This window comes from Oxyura jamaicensis, chromosome 4, assembly GCF_011077185.1.
Source record: "Oxyura jamaicensis isolate SHBP4307 breed ruddy duck chromosome 4, BPBGC_Ojam_1.0, whole genome shotgun sequence".
Classification (NCBI taxonomy): domain Eukaryota; kingdom Metazoa; phylum Chordata; class Aves; order Anseriformes; family Anatidae; genus Oxyura; species Oxyura jamaicensis.
The window spans coordinates 84244911-84265450 of record NC_048896.1 but is presented as its reverse complement, the minus strand read 5'-3'; the positions used below and the strand labels follow the sequence as shown (position 1 = coordinate 84265450).

Here is a 20540-nt window from a genome sequence, read left to right as displayed (position 1 = left end):
CGTACCAGCGCTGGAGTGGGGATGCCTCCTTGTGGTCCCTGGGGTAGGGGTGGGCACACACGCACTTGAGGACAACAGCTGCACCCACTGCGGGTGACCATGGTGCCTGGCATGGTGCTGGCGTGAACACTGGGCACACGTGGTGAGGGGGAAATGGGGGAAAAGGGGGTTGTGGGGCTTGGGGTTCTGCCAGGGGCTGGTGGGACCGAGGGACTCCCGGCCCCTGGATGGCGATTGCTTGATCCCACCCAGTGATGGGGAAGAGAAGGGCAGTGCCTTTCCTGAGGCAGCCATCAGTCACATCCAGTAATGTGCGTTGGGACCCTGTGCCCGAGGTGTTAGGAATGAAGTTTTAGGTGGTGCTTGCTCCATTCAGTTGGTATAGCCAACTGAGGGACGAAAGGTGGCTAGGCAAAAGGACAACCCAAAACAGCCCAAAGTAATCCAATGGGCCCACACTGTCCTCCGTGGGTTCCCAAAAGGATGAACACAGTTCAACATATGCCCACCTACACGTGGTTATAAAAGGGTCAAACCTGTGACTTAGCTTCAGTTGCACTCAGTGTTATGTTTGGATGGGGCTTTAGGCAGCCTGCTCTGGTGGGAGGTGTCCCTGCCCATGGCAGGGGGTTTAAGTGGGTGGTCTTTAAGGTCCCTTCCAACCCAAAGCCTTCCAGGGTTCTATGGTTGCAGTGTGCAGCCCTACCTACCTTGCAACTGCACAGCAATATCACTATACTGGTACAAGGGCCTTATCTTGTAATATGAAATAAATCTGTACGAGCTTGGAGAGGTTTACCGCCCTGCCCTTGAGGTGGATATTGAGCCTTTTGGCTAAGAACAGCATTTCAAAAAGCAGAGAAAGAGAGAAACTGCTCCATACTTGTTAGTGGGACCCATTAAGCCCAGATTCTTCCACAAAGGAGCAGATTTTAGCATTCAAGACAGGGATGAAAGTACAGGAGGGTTTATTTTTACAGCCCAGCATGCTTGTAAACTGCAGCGCAGTACATGGAAGGGATGACAGGATCCATACCATTACCATATGGAGCACAGGCAAAGACAGTGTCTTGTGAGCATTTCGACAACTATTTGGCTGCTTTCTGCTCAAAATATTTATGACAGCAGCAAGTCAGAGCTGCCACAAAGATGACAAATTCTTTGAAGTCCACTTGGAAATCACCATTTTCATCCAGATCCCTGAAGACTTTATCAATAAAGTCCTTGTCCTTCCCTGTCTGCAAAAGGAAAGGAGGGGGCTGCAGTGGGGGGCTGCACAAAGCCCAGAAGCATCACAGGGAGCACGCAGAGGTCAGGGGCTTCGGGTAGTGCTGGGGACAAGTTTGTGTGTGTGCTGGTGGCATCCCCATGCCGAGGGTGCTAATGGCATCTGCAAGCACATCGCCTCCTGCGATGCTCCTGGCTTTATTGCACCTGGGAGCTGGGTCATGCAAAGCCCTAAGGATGTTACACAGCTGGGATCAACGCTGCGTGTTCCCCACCCATTCCCCTTCAGGCTCTACCTGAGCTTGTGCACTTTGCAGCCCAGAAAAAGCCCAAACGATGCTTTTGGGGGCAAACGTCAGATGTAAGCTTCATTAAGTGTCGCTGTCCCAGCAAGGCTGCGGACAGCCTGAGCAAAGCCAGGGTGCTCCCTGGGCCTGGGCTGCAGGCATCACAGGGAAATCTTTAGAAAAGAAACTATTCTTTCCCACTTGGCATCTTTCTGCCTGCCTGACCAGCCCAGTCCATCGTGAGGATGATATGAAGCAAGGCAATGGCCAAGTAAAAAAAAATAAAAATATATATATATATATATGTATTCATTCTGACAAAAGAAAGAAAGAAAAAAAAAAAAGGTTTTTCTAGAAAAGCTCAGAGGAGGTCTTTTTTCACTTGAGTGCTGGCACTGATCGACTCCAATTTTAGGAAAAATGCATTTTGAAAAATAAACAGGGGATGGCAGTAGAGACCCATGGAACATAGGACGCTACCGCGGGGCTTTCGTTGAAGCTAAACAAACCCAAATCGGCTATTATAATAGAAAGAAATGATAAAGACTTTTGGAAAAAATCAAGGAATTTACAGGAATGACTGCCTGAACTGAAACCTGAAGGCACTGCTTGGTCACAGTCTAATTAAATATCACATTCTGTAATTTCATGTTTCACTTTAAAAATATGATCCTTTAGATCCCTAAAAGTTAAAGCAATTGCCCAGATTTGATGGATCAACGTTCTGGAAAGTTTTATTTCTATTCAGTCATCAAGTTTAAATTTATAAGTGCATAGCTGAAATTATTCAGTGAAGCACATGAACTAGTTTTAGCTTCTGAATTACTTTTGAAACGATGTGGGAATTATTTTTTTTCATACTCTTTATAGCCTAGTCCAACCCTTCTGTCTTATATTTCTGCCTCTGATTCAAGACCTTTCCAGGCAGCTGAGAGCTCCGCCAGGTGTAACTAATCCTAAAGCCAGAAATATAGGTGTATTTAAAGGACTCTGTTTCCCAGAACGTTCTTGGAAGAAACAAAAAACAAAACAAAAAAACCTCGGTAAAACTCACTTCATGTGGAGGCACTATGACTAACATGCAAGTCCATGGCCAGGAACAGGACGCTTACTGTGAATCTTTTGGGTCACAACCACTGATCTGAAATAACTTCAGAGACATTTTCTTCTATTCACACAGAGCCATCCAGATTTTTATTCTTAATATTGAATCTGTATTTAATTTGTGAGTCATAAATCCAACAGGCGTGGATTTCATACCACGATTTCATGCAGCTTGCTTGTAAAGAGACTAACTCATATCAAGTACCGTCTGCAGTGCCCTGAAGTAGTTGTTAAAAAAATGAATTATACAGGATACAAAATGTGGTAGCCACATTGGAACATTTCATTCTAGATTTTTGCATTTAAGAAGAATAAAATTGAATTGACAAATAAATGTTAGTCCTCTGTGCAAACAGCAAGACTTTAAAAAACATTTTCTAGATTTTTTAGCAAAGGGAAGCAAATAAAAAACAACTGAAAAGGAAAAGCATTTGGTTTCCCAGGCAACTAAAGCTTTTGCTATAATATATTAAGAATTTTGAATACCTATGTGGAGATGTTTTATTTATATATATATATATAAACTATTTAAAAGTACCTGAGGCATACATGGAAACCTGTGATGTAAAATACTTTTTCAGGCCTTCCTTTTACTATTAAAGGCAGGTGCTAAACAGTTTGATCTGCATTCATCTGTTGCTCTTTGTGTTTATGCATCCTTCTGGTGCATATACTGAGTATGTAGATATAAATACCTAGGGAAAGTAAGCGTAGAAATAGCTGGAGCGGTTCTGCATCTCCGGTCAAGATCTTCAGTCACTGACAAGATAACTACCTTCCCAGCAGCTGTGACATCACATAAGGTTATAAATCCTGGAATAAAAAGTAGATTAATTCTGAAGACAAAAAACAACCTATTTCAAAGCTGTGTTCCTGACGAATTGAGGGATGAATTCGGTAAATGGAGAATACCTCTGACTATCAGAATCAGTTTTACATTTACACCATTTTTAGTCAAGTGATGTACTTTAAAAGTTTCTACAAACAACTGCATGTTTCTGGATTCAACTTCCCCTGTTACGTATAACACCTATGGCAGCCTGTGGCCCTTGCCATTATACAGAAATTATGCCATGCTCTTCTTGTCCTGAGAGGAAATTTGGGAGCTCTTTTTCCAGGAGGGTCTTCAGTTCTGCTTTGGTGAGGGTTTGCGTGTTGCCTTCTGTCTTTGCATACTTGTCAACGACAGCAATGGTCATTCCCATCGCAGTTTCCAGCTGGGACATATTGCTGCTGGGGTCTGGCTTTCTCCTCAGCTGGAACAGCCTCGGGTCTCTTTTGAAGGATGGAGACTGGCCTTATTGGAGGTGCTTCATGCCCCTGTCCCGTCCAGTGGTTGCTCACCAGGGACAGTTAACTGTCAGCAAATACCCGTGTACCGAGTGCCGCTCGGGGTACTACATGCCTCAGTACTGACAGATACTCACAGCTCCAGCGGGGTGGCTGGCACAAAATGCACTGGACTCACCTAGCTCAGTCTCCAGCTGCTGCCTACACACAGCAGAGGACACTACATGGAAGTGGCAGCTCAGGGGGCAGAAGGTGACCGGGTATATCTACTCTCAACAGGGAACAGGTTGAGACTTCCGTCCAAGCAGCAGGGTCACTCTCTTGAATGCCAGGCAGCGACACTAAACATGCAGGAGCTCATTTAAGGTGTGTTACGTCTATCCCATCAGTAAGTGGATGCAGTGTGAGAAAATAATTTGGGGGAACCTCTCAAAACTAGGGCACTGTGCATGAATAGTGTGATGCATCCCATGGTGAAACATGCTCTGTAGAAGGCCCTGATTATGGCTTCCCAATATTAAGGCTGAGTTTGGATGTCTTTGGGCATACCTCTGCCTATGTGAAGGTAAGTTTCCAGTTGTGTCATGCTACAAAGTAGTTAGCCAAAATTGGTTTTGAATTAAGAATTTTAAAAATTAACTCTTCTGACAGACAGCCGTAGCCACTTGTTATCAGACAAAATGTGTTCTGGGACATTTATGATGCCTCAGAGCAAGACAACACATCATAAAAATATGTAAATCTAGCACCTCCTTGAAAGAAACAACAGCATGATTTTCCTTCTTACGTTCCCCGGTAACTGATCCGGTATCCCCTGGAAAGCCACTGCAATGCCTCAAGCTGCATGCTTTTATTCAAGCAGCTCACAAGAACTGTTTGTTCCCATGGCTTCAGCCTTATGACATAGTTGCAATTGATTTGCATTAAATGGGTAATGGTTTTCGGTAAAGTTTGAAGGTTTTTACATTAAAGTGCCTGTTGAAACCTGTGGTTTTCCTCAGAAGGAAGAAGAAGAAAGCAAACAATGAGGCCTCGCCAGCAATGAGCATTGTCTGGTGTTTGCATGCACACAATGTGGCAGTCGCTGGTGCTCTGAGGGCCATGAACTCGTCGTTGTTTGACACACATCTGTAACATCAATGTTAAACATGGCCATTGGAGAGAAATCATTTCCTCCCTCTGGAAGAAACCCCAACAAAATAAGGTGTCTGCTTCACTCATTTTCATGTCTTTGAATCATTTTCATTCATGTTAGTAATGCAGAGGAAGAGAAAAAGAAAAGCACCTAAAAAAAAGATGGAGAGGGGGAGATCATTAGCTTCAGTCAATAGGATATGTCTTTATGGCCACACCTTTGTCACGTAACCTGGCAGAAAAGATATCCTCCTTCTTGACCCACTTTTCTGTGTGAACAGAGGTGACGCAGTTTTTGAGGAGGTGCCTCCAAACGTGCAATAACACAAAATAAACCACAGGACCTGAATTTCTACAAATGGAAAGGTCACGTTACATCTGCTTTTTCTCTTTTTTCAACATGGTATATTTGTATTCATGCACATGCACACACATACGTGCTGCTCAGACTTTTCAATTCACACTTTTTGTATTGTTTAAATATTTTCTTCTAATTTGTTTTTCATTAAAAATAGCAGCTTGGAGCACAAGGCACAAAACAGACTATTACAACTGTTGGCAAAATAGGAACAAAACACAAAAACAAAGAAGAGCACAATAGGAGGTTTTTGTAGGAGAGCAAGAAGTGTTTTGACACCTATCCAGCTTCCCTGTGAGATAAGCCATTTCCTGTGGGTTTGGTTAAATTTTATATTATTATTTTCATGCAAATAGTTGCCATTGGTCACTTCTCTCAGGTTTCTTTCTTCAAGGAACGGTATAGACAACAGCTTGGGTGAGGTCTTACTGAGGGTTTATCCAGAATTAGGTCTTGCTGTCCCTGATTTGAGCCAAAAAAATAAATTATTAATATGATACTAATGTGCGAGGTCCAGTCATTTCCAAAAACCATCCAGATAGTTAAATTTCATGGCACTTGGCCAGACATTCAGGCTTACATGAGATCTGTGTGACTTTGTGTTGATTTTCTCTTTGAGAATAAATTTTATCTTATGCTTTTCTCAGCAGCTTCTGTTTTGGAAAAGTCTGAATAAATACGTTTATCAGCTCTGAAGAGCCATTTGTGTCACAGTCACCACTGGGACAGATTAAAAGTTGAAATTCTATTAGAGCTTATCATCCCTTAACATTTATTCCAAAAGGTTCAGGAAGTTACAGGAGAACAACCTTTTGACAATTTTCACAAATCTGTTATGTATTAGAATGTAAGAAGCACAGGGGGAAGAAAGCACAATTTGAAATGATGAATTCACTGTTTTTCATAAGTTCCATCTCAGCAGCAGTACTAAAAAGCACTTTATTTTTCTCTTGGTGTGAGGGTAGCATTTTACTCAAAAACAAGCATTGTATATTCCACACTTGGACAAAATTATATATACTTAAAAAAAAATCTTTTCCAGCCTCCTGGAAAAGCCTCCTGGCTAAATTCTGTTGAATTTAACCTACCAACACACTTCATTTAGTGAAGAGTGGGGATTTCCTTAGCACTGACTATGAATACTTGCTGTAAGTCTGGGTAATGATTTTTAAAGGTCATTTTGTTTCCACAATGCACGGCAAATTTACATATGTCTAAATGATGCAACTACTACGTTGTTCTGCAAAACACAAAGAGATTAAACTAAACAGGCAACGGTGATGTGTAAACAGGAAGGAAGGTCTTACCAGCACATGTGATGCTCGGTGACATGATCAATCAGTTCTGTTAGCTATTTTGAGGGTTCTTCCACATGCATTAGTCTTTATCTTTTTATTATCATTTACTTCTCAAAATACCCTTAACATTTATTTCACAAATCCAATTATTAAAGTCACATACTATTTAAATTAAGTTTAAAGATAGGTAAAATTATGAAGACTGAGGTCAATTAATTGGCTGTGAATTTCCGAGTTGAAAGCTAGAGTACTGCCGTCAGGCAAAGCTGGAGCATGAGAAATGTATTTTATCATTGTATATTGACTCTACTTAAACACATTTACTAGTGCACTAGATTTAGCCATATTAGATTGTAAAATCAATGAATATGCTACAGACAGTAAATTAATATTTACAGTGTAAATACTTCTGTCTAGTTTTCAGTCCATGATCAAATAATTTCCTGGATGGTCTTTACAGGATTTCTATATTCAGGTTTAAGGTTCATATTAAGACTTCCAAGACCACTTTTGTTTTCTTATTGTAATGACAGAAAGAGAGGTTGTACCCCAAGGTAACAGAAGTTGTCCACTCAAGTGCTTCAGTCATGATTTCTATGCACTACGAGTCCTCAGCCACTCTCATGCGGGCAGTCCAGTTGTGAGTTGCCCTACCCTAATGCTTATAAAATCCTAGGTTTTGCTTTGCATTCATTTCTAAAATGGATAAATACAGGAGCATTGAGTTGTATGTTCCTGTGTATTCTTAATTTGTATGAGCCACCTTCCAGTAGGACACACCTGACATCTCTGTCTAAAATGTCACAAGCTAAAAAATGCCTCAGAAGGACAGGAGGCCTGGGCTATGGGCTGGCAGTTACTTGCAGCTCAAAGAATATTCAGCTTCAGGGCTCACTTCAGCATGCACAGAGCTGTGCCAGGTGTGTACTGCTCAGCCTGGGTCACCAAAGCAGACACCAAATGAACATTAGTTTCCAGCTGCTGTTGTACCCCGTGTCCTGCTCCATTCCCATCCATCCCGTGTCCTGGGTACCGCGATCTCCACGCCCTCTGCCCTCACCTCCCTGCATTCATGCCCTGCTGGCACGTTGCTCTGCCCTCCTTCCTTCTCCTGCTTGTGGGACTGGGAGCTGCCTGGCTGTGATGGACCCCACGGTCCCTGCTGCCTTCCAGACCCTGCCCTAAGCCCTGCTCCCCTTGGCACCCTGTCGGGCCTACCCTCTGCCGGTTAACTAAAGCTCCATAGTGAAACATCCCTGGGTGGGGAGCGCTCAGCAGGAGTCACTTTAACATAGTTCATGAGGTGAACTTCCAGCACAGCACCACAGCAGAGGTGAAAGACCACCAAAATATAGCACGCCGGTTCTCTGTTAAAATATTACGTAGCTTCAAAGCAGAAACAATGAGCGACAAACACACTGCTCTCGGCTATGCTGGCACAGAGTGACACCAGCCGAGGCCAGAAGGGAGGTTACGGCCCCCTGGAGACATCCTCGGCCCACCTGCGGTGCCCACCCTTGGCCCAGGCCTAGTGCCCACTGCCCTCAGAGCTCCGCTGCCGTGCTGCAGCGGGAGGGCGAGCCGAAAACCAGCCGCCAGCTTTTCTGCCCAGAGGCTCTCAGGTCACTTTCCCCCCGCTTCAGTGACACGGGAGCTGCTTTTTCCATTTCCTTTCTTGCTCAATAGCAGGCCCGATGTAGTTTAGCTCTAGACTGTTCTGGTTAAGGTAGGTCGTGTGTAAAAAAACTTAAAAGGACCAACTGTATTTAATATTGTACGGCTGCTAACATGAGAAAGGAGAGCTACTCTGCCTGAGCAAACCCAGTCAGGCCAGGGGTATATTTGTAGTGTCTGTCAACTTACCACTTAACCTTTTCTGCTGTGTTTGTTAGAGATGTTTATCTTTTTTTTCTCTTTCCAGAATTAAAGGCTATGAAGTAACAGAGCACAACCCCTATCTCTTGCTTACATGATTTATTTTCACACAGTTTCAGAAGCCCTAACCATGGACTGCGATTCCACTGCAGCAGGCAGCACAGATACCTCACCCCAGCTCACGGAGCCTGACATTTAGGACAAGACAAGCACATGAGCAGATAACAGAGCATGGAGCATTTCAGAGCGGATGTAGGCAGACCCAATTTTTTGTTAGTATCTTGAACCCTTACCTTGTGTAACTTCTCTATCTTCTGTCTGTACTGCAGTAACAATGCTGAACACAGGCACTGCACTTGCTGTCTCTGCCTTATCCTTTCTATACTCCTCTACCGTTGTAGATCTGATACTTTACCGAGAAAAAGTTCTCAAGTAACGTTGGTCAGTACAGCTCTAGCCATGTACGATGTTTCTGCCTGGTCTCTCTGATGGTCTCCACCCCCCTCCACCCTCAGAACAACACTGCAACCCATGCAGGCCATGGTCTCAGCTCCCACTTGGATACCGACTCTCCTGGCTATGACTGATGCTCTCCCTTTAACATGACTGCAGGGCTTTGCTGAGTCCTGCCACACAGCTCTGCTCTGGCCAGAGGAACAAGGATGTCACATCCCATCGGCCAAAGCCCATCAGCCCACAGCACCAGCCCACCACAGCCAAAGCCCTGTTATTAGAAAGTACTGGTTTGTCAGAACCATTCCTCTCATGATAGTATTTTATACTACACAGAAAAATAAGAAGTGTTAATATATTATCAGCAGCCCTTTTTCACATTCAGGGAAATTGATTAGTGTTCTTTTGATCTTCGTATCTAATTTTCAGTTGTATTTTCTTTGTTTCCTGTTCCCAGAAGAGCAATACAAGATGACACTAAACAATAAAAAAATGCCTATGGCTGTCCTCATTGTAACCACCCAATACAAGCATAACGGCAAAAATAAATTCTGATCACATTATAGATTTGCTCCAGTTTGTTTCTGCTGTAGTTTACAGAGGCTGTGGCAATAGACATTGGTTTGGCGTCTGACTGAAATAAACGCAGCACACACTATTGCCTTTAGGTTTGAAGGTCCAGAATAAAAACAAGAAGCCCTTAGGTCAGCGGAAACACAGACCATATGGACCCCATGACACACACCAGTTCCTCCTCAGGTGCTTCTTGTAAGAGCAGTATTTTTCCTTAAATTGGTGATGTAGTTAAGGATCATAGTCTTTAATAGAAAACCAAACAAAACATTTTATCTCAGACAAAGTATTGATTTCAACTTTTATTTCCTAAGCAACACGAGGAACTAGGCAAGAATTACTATTCAAATAAGACCTTTCCTGTTTGCGTAGATTGGCTTTTCTCTATAGATGTAGCCTGGATCCAGTGGTACAGCTGCCTAACAGATGAGTGTTTTTAAACTGAGAATGTTCTTAACTAATGCACACAGGCTTCCTTAAGTCAATTTAAGCCTGGGCGGTAGGTGTTGTGTTTTTGTGAACAGTGGCAGCTTTGCAATAGTTCTTGATGTCAGCAGTACAGAGAAATCACTTTAGATAAAACCAGGTTTCAAATGAATTGTACTCAAGCAAGTTAATGTCACTGCCGTTCTGAAAGCACCATTATCAGACACAAAATCATTAGTCATAGCATCACACACAAAAACAAGACGATTTAGCCAGAATGGTGGTTGGGGCTCCGCCTCATCCTGCCTGCTACCACGGGTGCCTGACATGCAGGCAGAAATACTGTTCCAGACTCTTCTACAGATGCTATGAAGGACTACTTTGGAAAGTAAGCGTGGTTTGACTGAGACAATCCGTATCAGCTGCTATGACTGGCTGCCCAAGAGCCAGGTAGATTAATCAAGGTTGGATCTGTGTGCAATGGAGCAGGAAGAGGAAGAGCTGAGGGCAGCAGTCTCAAGTTGAATAGAAGAGACTGAGAAGTCCAGTGCTCCAAACCAGTGCCCTGAGCATGACAAAAACAGAGAGGGAGCTTCAGCTGTAGGCCTAGGAGTAAGCCCAGTGCTTTGCTGAGACACTGAAAGCACAGCAGAAGACATACAAGGCTTTAGAAAATGTTGTGCCAGTCTTGCCCTTAAGTTAGTGTTTTGGCCTGTGCTTAAAGCAAGACTTTAAACTCAAACTAAACTGTTGGATACATCACTTCACAGCTGCCTGTCCAAGAGATGATGACCACCAACACTGGCTAAAAATAAATGCCCAGGATTCTCTTCAAGAACTCTTTTTCTTTTAAATCTAGCAAAACAACCATGAAGAAGGTAAAGTCTGCGTGACAAGTCTGCCTGCCTGGGGCAGGGTTTGTCACTTACAAGTGGTACAGGAACAGAGAAAGGTGATACACAATGATGCACAGGTGTCGAAGTCCTTTGGACTGAGTTGGGCCACCAGCTGGAGCTCTGAAAACAGCCTGAGGGCTCATAGGTCAAGATAAACTGGGGGTAATCTTCAACTGCCAAATGTTGGAAATTACCATGTTAACATACAAAACACAAGCAGCTGTTAGTAAGGTGAGACTCTGCTAGTAGGAACCACATCTAATCAACATTCTGTTATGGTGTTTTTATGAAAATATGATTCACAGACTAAGAGATTGCCACCAAGCCACATTTGGTAGATTTCCTTGAAAAATTCCCCAAATATTGTACATTTTCTCACAGTGCTTACATATAGAAATAATCAGCAATACATGGAGTAACCAAACTTTACCACACCCACTTATTGCTCTGATGCATAACAGAGAGCTTCCTTGACCTGGTATGAAGGTCATCAGCCCTTTTACCGATTTTGACTTTCTTGTGTGGGGGACAAAGTTACAGGGCTTGCAGAAATCCAGTAGAGTCATGTTTGTGGACTTCAAAAGAATATGTCACAGGGTAGTACTTCACCATGCAGCACAGGAAACAAATGTAATGAGTTTCAGGACAAAAATTAATAAGATTTAAAAGTGACTGAAGTTCAGAAGGAGGAAAAAAAAATCCTCTTGCTTTATTTAATTTATACATATATTGTAGTATCAGATGCAGTATAAGAAACTGCTTCTCTCATATGGGATACGTTCACAATGCAGCAATTACAGAGTACTTTGGACAGCAGCACAGCCTGCAGGATGCCTCAGGGCAGGGACCACGACACACACCAGGTAGGGAGCCAAAGCCGAGCTACAGCACTCTGAGAACTAGCTTTGCCAACTGTAGTCACTATAGCATGGGAAGAGTCAGAGCACGAGCTGTGCTGTACAGCCTCAAAGATTTCATTGCAGGATGCTGAGCAGCAAGTCACATTTAGACACTGCCAACTGCTTTCAGAGCCTTTGGGGAAGCTGGTCTGTGCCTACTGCATTGCCCAGGTTGCAACAAACTTCTGTAAGAGCAGTGGAGCTGTTTCTCCCTACATCATCATCAAGATGTTCTCACCTCCAGCTAAGCTCTGAAAATCCTTCAGAGGACGAAACAACCCTGTCACATAAATACATTCACATTTCCGATATCTGTTCTTTGTAGTTGGCAGTCCTTGGACAACTGCCAGTCGCTCTGCTCTCAATGCTTTTCACCTCTGATCAGACCTTGGAAGCCAGGTTTTACTTACATTTTCAGTTTTGATTTAGTCTTTCAGCGATTTTATAAAGTTTTAGAGCTGGCAAAAGGGGAAAAAGTGTTAGCATTCACATCTGTTCCAGACAAATCCCCTTGAGCAGGCAATAATTATACATAACTATATTATATATAACTTCATTTAAACCAAGTATTTCTTTGTACATAGGAGACTACCTTCCCTGGAAGACTTCTCACAGCACTGTGAATGAATAGTGCCCTTCCACAGCAACATAAAGCCTCCTGGCACACCACTTTTGCTATGATGTGGTCAGCACAGATGATCTTCTCAGAGACTGGACTTCATCCTATGTGTAGTATTGTCTGTTTATTCAAGTGATGACCATGATGTGCAGTTTTTCATTACCTTCTGCTATGTATACATGGGCCGCCTAAAGACAAGCTTTTGTTGGAGAAAGTTGTTCAGTCCAGAAGATTTTTCAAAGTATAATACATCCTTTATTATTCCTGCACGCTGGAAACAGGGGGAAGAGTTGAAGACAGTCTTCTAAACTTACATTCTCTCAAAATTTAGACTCCTTACAATAAAGTGACAAAACATTCAAAATTCTTTCAAACCAACCTTTTTTCTTGTATATTGTCCCTCTTGCATGCTTCTCACAGGAAACTCATTTTTCAGCAGCATATTATTATAATGTTTTCAGTTTCATAAAATGTTTAACCATATTGTATTTATTACATGGTCCTTTAGTTTCAAATGTCAAAGTAGATGGCAGATCCTCGCCTCGCTCTTGTTCTACACTTTGCAGCTGCCCTCGTTGTGGGATTTGCTCATCTGTTGCACTGGATACAGTAGTGATGGTGGATTTGTCATCTTTTATTTAGATTCATTGTAAAAAGAATCAAGTGATTCATAAAGTGTAGACACAGCCTTAAAAAGCAAGGAAAACTTCAGTCAAAACTTTTACCAGTAAAGCCTATTTAAAAGGAACTTATACTCAAGACACATCACAGAACCATGGAGTTATAATTTCAAAGGGAAAGAGTGCCTCATTGCTAACACTTAAAGGTAAAGTCTGTAAAGGTAAATTCTGCTCTAGTATTTGGATACAGCTTTGGATCCTGGACTGTGCAAAAATCATCCTATTTTCATTTTCTAAGCATATGTAGAAATTTGGAACTTCAAGTAAGTTCTTTAGCAAAACCTGAAAAATAGTGATCTCTCTGAAATGTGCACACAGGTCTGTGCTCACAGACACGTCAAAAAATAATAATAATAAAGAAATCTGACTGTAAAATAGTGAAAAGGTAAATGTTGTAAAAGCATGAAGACAAAAAGCCATCACTTCATTATGGAGGTTTACTGCTTTTGCTTTAATAACAGATGTTCAGATCACCAACAGAGACCGGTTGCTGAATATCAAAGAGGAAGCATGGCTAACTCATCTGCACCATGCCTCCACTCATTTTTGCACAGTCATAGGCCCTCAGGAGAGTGGGTTTTGTGTGCTTCCATGGGACTGGGAGTTTGCATTAAAGCTACAGCAAACTTTAGATTTAAGCTGGAACCTGCAAAATTTAGCAGTGGAAAAAATCATCAGCTGCTTCAGGAATTTCCTCAAGGGACAGATGCCCTTGCAACTGGCAGAACCACTGGGGAATCACTCCCTGAGCATCTCAACTCAAGGAATATGGGATGAATCTCCTGAGAGAGAGAAACACACAAGTGACATTATTGCCATTTTTGACTTCTACATTTCTTCCATGCTGTCTTTACATTGTTGACGTACTCCACTTTTTGCTGCCTCTCTTTCCAGACTCAAGAGAGCCATTAAATATAACCATAAAAGCATAATCCAATACTTTCCTAGTATGTACCATCTTTTTCCTTATTTCAGAGTGTTGGCACTTATTAAATATATATATACATACACATATATATATAATATACATATTTTAAACCAAGATAAAGTGTTTTTATAAACTACTTACCCATTCGGCTTCTTCACTGGTGGATTCATTTCTCCCATAAAGTTCTGCTGCCTCAAGGGTCTGCTCCTCTCGACGCCCTCGTTCTGGCACAGGAAGTGGGGCAGAACCTTAGCAAAAGGAAAGTTATGGTCACTTCTTCCTTATTGTCCATTTCCAGATTCACACTGGTAAGTTTACCAGAGTAAATGTAAAGAGATGTATAGAGCACTGAAATGAAGAGTGAAGAGCTCCTGTATGACTAGTCAATGACAGGTGCTAGAGCAGTATTCAGCTTGCAGATGAAATCAGCTACCTCCAGGTTTCTCAGCATGCCTCATGCGATGGAGATCTGGTTATTCTGGAGGTTGCTTTTTAAGTAATCACTCTGGAAAGAGAAATAACAGAGGCAAGAGGCTGCAAGAATGTTCACTTGAACAGTGAACATTCAGTGAGCAGTGCCTTCTGATACCTCCTCTCAATTTGCTCAGCTCGAGGCACCCATTGGCAGGCAAGAGTAGGTGAGCAGAAGTTATACTTTGAAATTCTTCTCAGTGATGCCTGAAGCGCATCTGTTCAGCCACCTCAAAATAAGCATTCAGCTTAGAAACTATGTGTTAATGGAAATATTGCCACTCACCAGAAAATTTTGAGTTCCGTCTCTTTTTGTAGCAGCAATACAAGATTCCCACTGCCACTAAGAAAGGAACGATGGCCCAAACTGCCAAAACTTTCTTCTCCGATGACTGAGCTTCTGCAATTACATTTTTAAGGTAAAGTTATACACAACTCAAAGACACAATTGAAGAAAAACATCACAACAAAATAAAACAAAAGAACTGAAAGAACTTCAGGAGTGAATTAGTCTATCCTCCCTACCCATGTGCAAGGTCATCCATACTTCATTCCTGATGGATGCCTACATGATGATCATTAACGTCAATCCCTCCTATAGCTCACTGTTCCTACAGTAATGAAAGTTGTTCTCCTCCCACCAAGTGAATCTGAATCTTTTCTGCTCTGCTCTAAAGCTACTAATACTTGACCAAATGATAGATCATATCATTTAATTCCTTTAAGAAAAACACTTTCATTCACTTTTTTTTTTTTTTTTTCTCCAAACATTCATTGGTATTTTTTAAATTTTTGATCATTTTTGTGCTTCCATTTGGACTACCAGTTGGTTAGAAATGTAAAGTAGTGTCCAAAACTGGTCTGGTCTGGATGAGCAGAAGGGTTAATTCCCATGGCTCAAGCAGTTAATATCGGATATGTGATAACGTTAAAGGTCTGGTCAGAACTAGTCACCTAGTCTTTCTCTATAACTGAGAGGTAGAAAAAGAAAGATCAGCATTTTCAGGAAGTGATGCACAGTATCTTGAGACAGCTGTGTAACAGAAGTGAGGTAAATTGATTTCTAGGTATGACACTCTCTGATGCTAGGTAAAGCAGTATCTCATCCTCACTGCCTATAAGTTTAATTGTGAATGAATACTCATTGTATTAATGCTTCTCAGTGCTTAATTCAGAACTGGAACCTTAATTGTTCCCTTCTATTAATGTCACATACTAACCTTTAAAGACAACAGCCGCAGGAAAGAATTTGTCATAACTCAATGGACAAAAATTCTCATAGACATTATACATCTCCCACATTGATTTGACTCCTCCCCATTTTTTATTATTAAGAACACATTAAAAAAAATAAAAATAAATAAAATGCATATTACTGAACAGAGTGACCACGTGATTATTTCAGCAGCTCCCCACCACACATCAGATAAACTCATCGTCTCACGTCTACCTTACTGGATCCCTCTAAAGAAGGGATTGTGTCTGGGTCTTTTATGAAATACACTGCTGATACACAAACTTCTGATGCACAGACTGTGGATCCTAACAGTACTAATTCTTCTTAGAAAAACCCTTAGAAAATAAAACAAATGCCTTACACTGGGGATGTTAAGGCAGAGACCGTAAGTTGATTGTCATAAGGAGTCAGTCAAGTCCTCCCTCCCTCTGTTCATATCACTCATTTTGAGATGTTCAGTGTTGAAAGAAGTATGTGGGAGAAGGAGGAAATGTGTAACAGTTCAGACTGAAGACTATGATGACAATCTAAGGCACGCACATGCTCATGCTAGCTTACCTTTCTCTTCAATGATCAGTGTTGTTCCACTTCCGCAGATTTTTTTACAGAAAGGTATTTCAATAATTATCTCACAGTAGTAAAATCCAGTGTCATTTACATTGACAGCTTTTAGCACTAGCACATCCTTGTTGCCATGGGTGACGTTGGGTAAATAGAAAAGGCTTGATGATATAGTTTTGGTGACATTCTCTTTAGTGACAAGATACCAGCTTATTCTATATCTTATAATTGATTTTTCCCAAATACAGGCAATTTCAGTGGAGTCTCCAATTGACAGATGTATTTTTGTTGGTGTTTGGATGACTGTTAAATTATTGGGACCTGTAGCTAGTGGGAGAAATACGCATACATTTAAAATGAAAGAGGCAAGATGACATAACACCTGTAATATCTACAATCGTAGTATTTAAAATAATGCTAATACTATAAATGCTAATACTATAAAATAATTACGACATTAATTTTTAAACATTAGTTACTACCCACTTCTGTCTTAAATACTGGCAATTACATTACAGCTAAAGGAAACTTTCAGTCAGTGCATTAATCCCTCCATCATTGTTTGCGCATAACACAAAGTTTTTCTTTGTACTTGCTGATACACACTTTTTTAAAAAAAATAAAAAGCTTTTAGAAGAGTTGAGCTTGAAACTTATTAAACACTCTGCTTTTGTCTGCCAGATAAAGAATGACCAAAAGGAATCATCCAGAATGATTCATCAATAATGAAATACTCATCAAAATGAAAGAAAAAAACACGACATTTTTTTTGTCACTATGTAGGAGTTCTTGTCCTGCCCTGCTTCTAATTAGTGACAAGAATTACAGCATTTTTGTTTTGGGTTCTGTACTTTTGTTGAAACTTCATTCATTTTAAGTTGCTGCTGCAGAAGTGGTTTAGTATTCCACTCAGACAACAGTAATTTCATAAGGCCTGTGGCAAAACTTCTAGCTAAGTGTGACTCGGACAGTATCAGAGGAAAACAAACCTTTCCTGCTTTGAATCTCTTCATTACTTGCTGACAAGATGCAAGGTTATCTACATGAAGTAATGTGCAACAATGTACAAAATGTTCTTCTGATAGGAGATTACTCTGTGGTTATCAGATAACTTCATTTTTTTCCCCCTCAATTCTAATAACATTGACATCACAAAATCTATTCTCAGACTGCTGAGACCATTAATTTCTACGATTCTATGATACTTACGCTGTGTGAAGAATTGTTTTTCTTCTAGCATGTGTACTGTTGAAGTAAGGAACTACTCATAGCGAGTATAACCTGCATGATTTTCTTCCAGTTTTTATCCTGTAACTTAGATTCACTTTACAACAATATATAAGGAATGCAATAATTTGGCCCTTATCTGGTCCTAAAATGCCAAGTTTTATCAGAATTACATAAATTCTGTTTTTCGCACTTATTAGATGGAAAATATTCATCATACCTAATGGATTTTGGCACCTCTATTTTTTTCCACTGTGCAGTGCTCAACAACAGCTCCATTTGTTGAGCAGTGCTCAACATGTTGAGCAGTGCTCAACAACAGCTCCATTTCAACCACCCCAATGCTCCCAGCTGCACTGTGAAGAACCCAGACCCCTCTCACAGACATATCTTAACCTCTTGTTGGATATGGATGGGAGAAAAAACAGCAGCAGAGGCTTGTAAAAGCAGTGTGAATTACTATCATGAGCTATGAGCACTTGATGTTAAAAGCCAACCTTTTTTTCACTTGCCACGTAGGCTCCTTCCAAATAAGAAGGCAGTATATTTATTGTTGTCAATGTGTGCATAACAGCACTACTTTGCGTTAAGATGTAGACTAAAACAGGGTATCTGCCTAAACTAAAAGCAGAGAACAACATGGACAGTATAGGGGTAATAAACAACAGAAAAATAAGGGAAAGAATTGTGGTATATAAACAACAATTTAGAAGCTATTCAAAGAACCGATCATTAATTTCAGTTCCTCTGCTCACTTGTTTTGTCATTTAAAACACAGTTGTCTTTGTTATATTGGCTTTGTTATATTGGTCTTGTTGCTTTATTGTCTTTCTGAAAACCTCACCACTAAAAACATCTTTTTGCCGTTGCTTCAGCTCTTTTCTCCCTTTCTTTCCGTCTTACTTTTTTAAGGTTAGACAACAAGCATTCAGTATTATCCAATACAATTTGTGTAGAAGAAAAATGAAACCTGACCTGCCTCATATTTCAGTACCTGCATGATCTCAACGTTTTAAAACTCTACAATGTGTTTGCTACGATAAATATTCAAGTGCAAAGGTCTAACAGAAACAGTGCTTGCAGTAACCTAGCATCATTTTGGGTGTTTAAGATTTGTTCTTCTACACTTTTTCCACAACAATCTCTTGGTAAAAATGCTTTTTGATTACCCACAGACTTTGATCTCTACATTATGATAATATACATTGCATTCTCTTTGTCTCATACACACACACAAGTCTATCTGAGGCTGATATACTTTGAGAACATTTTTCTTCTCCTTTTTCTAAATCCAGCTCAAGTACTACAAGTGACTAACTATAAAGAAAGGAAAGCAATGAACAGCACTTACCTAAGGAGCCAAAACACATTGTCAAAAGAAGTTTCAGTGAAATTATGATCATCACGCAGGATTATTAGTACTTGCATCAGGTTGTCTTTGTCGAAGATCAGCAAAACAACAAATGAAAGCGTGTCAGATTCGTAACCCAGCTTCCTCTTCCCTCCTGTGGTGACGACAGAGACCTACACACAACCCAGTTTTTCCCTACACTCTTTTTTGAGATTGCAGTCATAGATGCCTCTGCTTCGCAGGCCAGTTATCCCATCTGAAATCAGAACATTTATAGAAAATCCCTTCATGCCATAATGGGTTACCTTTCCACACCGGCAGGCGAGCCTCTTTTTTTGTATGACATGAAGAGCTGATTTTCAATACTTGAGAAATTCCATTTCAAAGTTTAGCATGGCACTTCTGCAATCCTTAATTTTATGAAGATTAGGCTTCTTTGGGTACTCTGTTTCCATACTTGTCCGTAGACTCTTCCATCCAAACAGAGTGATTTTATCCAAAGCCAAAGAGACCATGATTATACATACGCTACATTGATACCAAGTATTACTCCTGTCTTTCTTTATTACACATTTCATTGTCATCCTGCTGAAATCTTGCCTATTTTTTCCTCCTGTTGCCTTTACAGCAGCATAGTCCCATTGTGGAGAGCACTGGGAAAAGGCTGACTTCAGATACCGCGCTCACAACGGGCACAACACTGCGCACAACCAGCAGGAGACGATGCAGGACTCTACTCTGTGCATGCCACGTGCCCTACTATTAGCACTGCGGTGCTGCTGCCTTCATGCATTATCAGTGTCTTGTATATTACCTAAGGTCTGGCTGGGGAAGATTGTGAGCATGGGTTATATAAAATAAGCTGCAGTTATGTCATTAACTTAACGACCATGTTGATGAAACTCATCTCCCTCCAATTATTAAAAATAAAATACAATCTTTAAATACAGACAACTGTATGGTGCTTAATGTTTTCCAGCACTGATTTTTGGCTCCAATTCAGAATCGCTTATACTGTCTGGCTAGAAATGGGGAAGACAAAACATATCCAGTCTTATTCCCTTGACAGAAGATGTTTCAAATGTAAAAATAGCAGGCCACACCAAATTGTTCCACAAACATGTTCAGTTGTATTACATCAAAATTGCAGTGACAGAAGTTTTAAAAATAGATAAATAAAATAGAACATGAATTGGTTAAATGAAGGACTTGACACAAACCTGTCTTATCCACGAAAAGTTCTAGTGCTAACATCTGGCTTTAGCAGCACCAGGCACATGTCCAGAACAGCAGAACTGCTATTTGTAACAAAGACACAGCCACATTTAAAGCCTGAAGCACTGTTCTCATTTGTCAGCAACAAAACATGATGCATCAGTCTGCCTGCTTCTCAGCATCTGCCTTACTGAAGGAGTTTCCAGTGTCATTTACATTGCCAGGTTAAACACAAAACCACCCTCAAGATAACAGCAAAGATAAACATGTCACAAAGACAATGAATTTTAGGACTTTGATGTAGGCTATCCCCATCTGATGCTATCCACTTGGCTACACTAGTGAGGACAAAATAAATATCTTTAAATTGAAGTGATTTAAAGGATATATTAAATAAATTGTACTTAATGATATTATTTAATTCCATTACC

The 20540-nt window shown here is 40.9% G+C and overlaps 2 protein-coding genes across 4 annotated transcripts; both read right to left on the bottom strand.

Annotated features, from left to right (window-relative positions):
- Positions 1-1088: 1088 nt before the first annotated feature.
- On the bottom strand, positions 1089-3844 carry S100P (S100 calcium binding protein P). The gene is made up of 2 exons (XM_035324045.1): positions 3715-3844; positions 1089-1246 (listed from the first exon to the last, which is right to left on the bottom strand). Exons 1-2 carry the CDS (start codon positions 3842-3844, stop codon positions 1089-1091), a joined length of 288 nt encoding a protein of 95 aa, XP_035179936.1.
- Positions 3845-11203: 7359 nt separating this feature from the next.
- LOC118167145 lies at positions 11204-20272 on the bottom strand. 3 transcript variants are annotated; one of them, XM_035326389.1, is made up of 6 exons: positions 20115-20272; positions 18895-18979; positions 16314-16643; positions 14805-14918; positions 14189-14295; positions 11204-13127 (listed from the first exon to the last, which is right to left on the bottom strand). In XM_035326389.1, the coding sequence occupies exons 2-6, from the start codon at positions 18944-18946 to the stop codon at positions 13074-13076; spliced, it is 657 nt and encodes a 218-aa protein (XP_035182280.1). In that variant the 5' UTR covers positions 18947-18979; positions 20115-20272; the 3' UTR covers positions 11204-13073. The 3 variants fall into 3 exon arrangements, with proteins under 3 accessions (XP_035182280.1, XP_035182278.1, XP_035182281.1); XM_035326387.1 differs by lacking the exon at positions 20115-20272 and having other exon boundaries at positions 18895-19199; XM_035326390.1 differs by lacking the exon at positions 20115-20272 and having other exon boundaries at positions 14805-14915; positions 18895-19199.
- Positions 20273-20540: the final 268 nt, after the last annotated feature.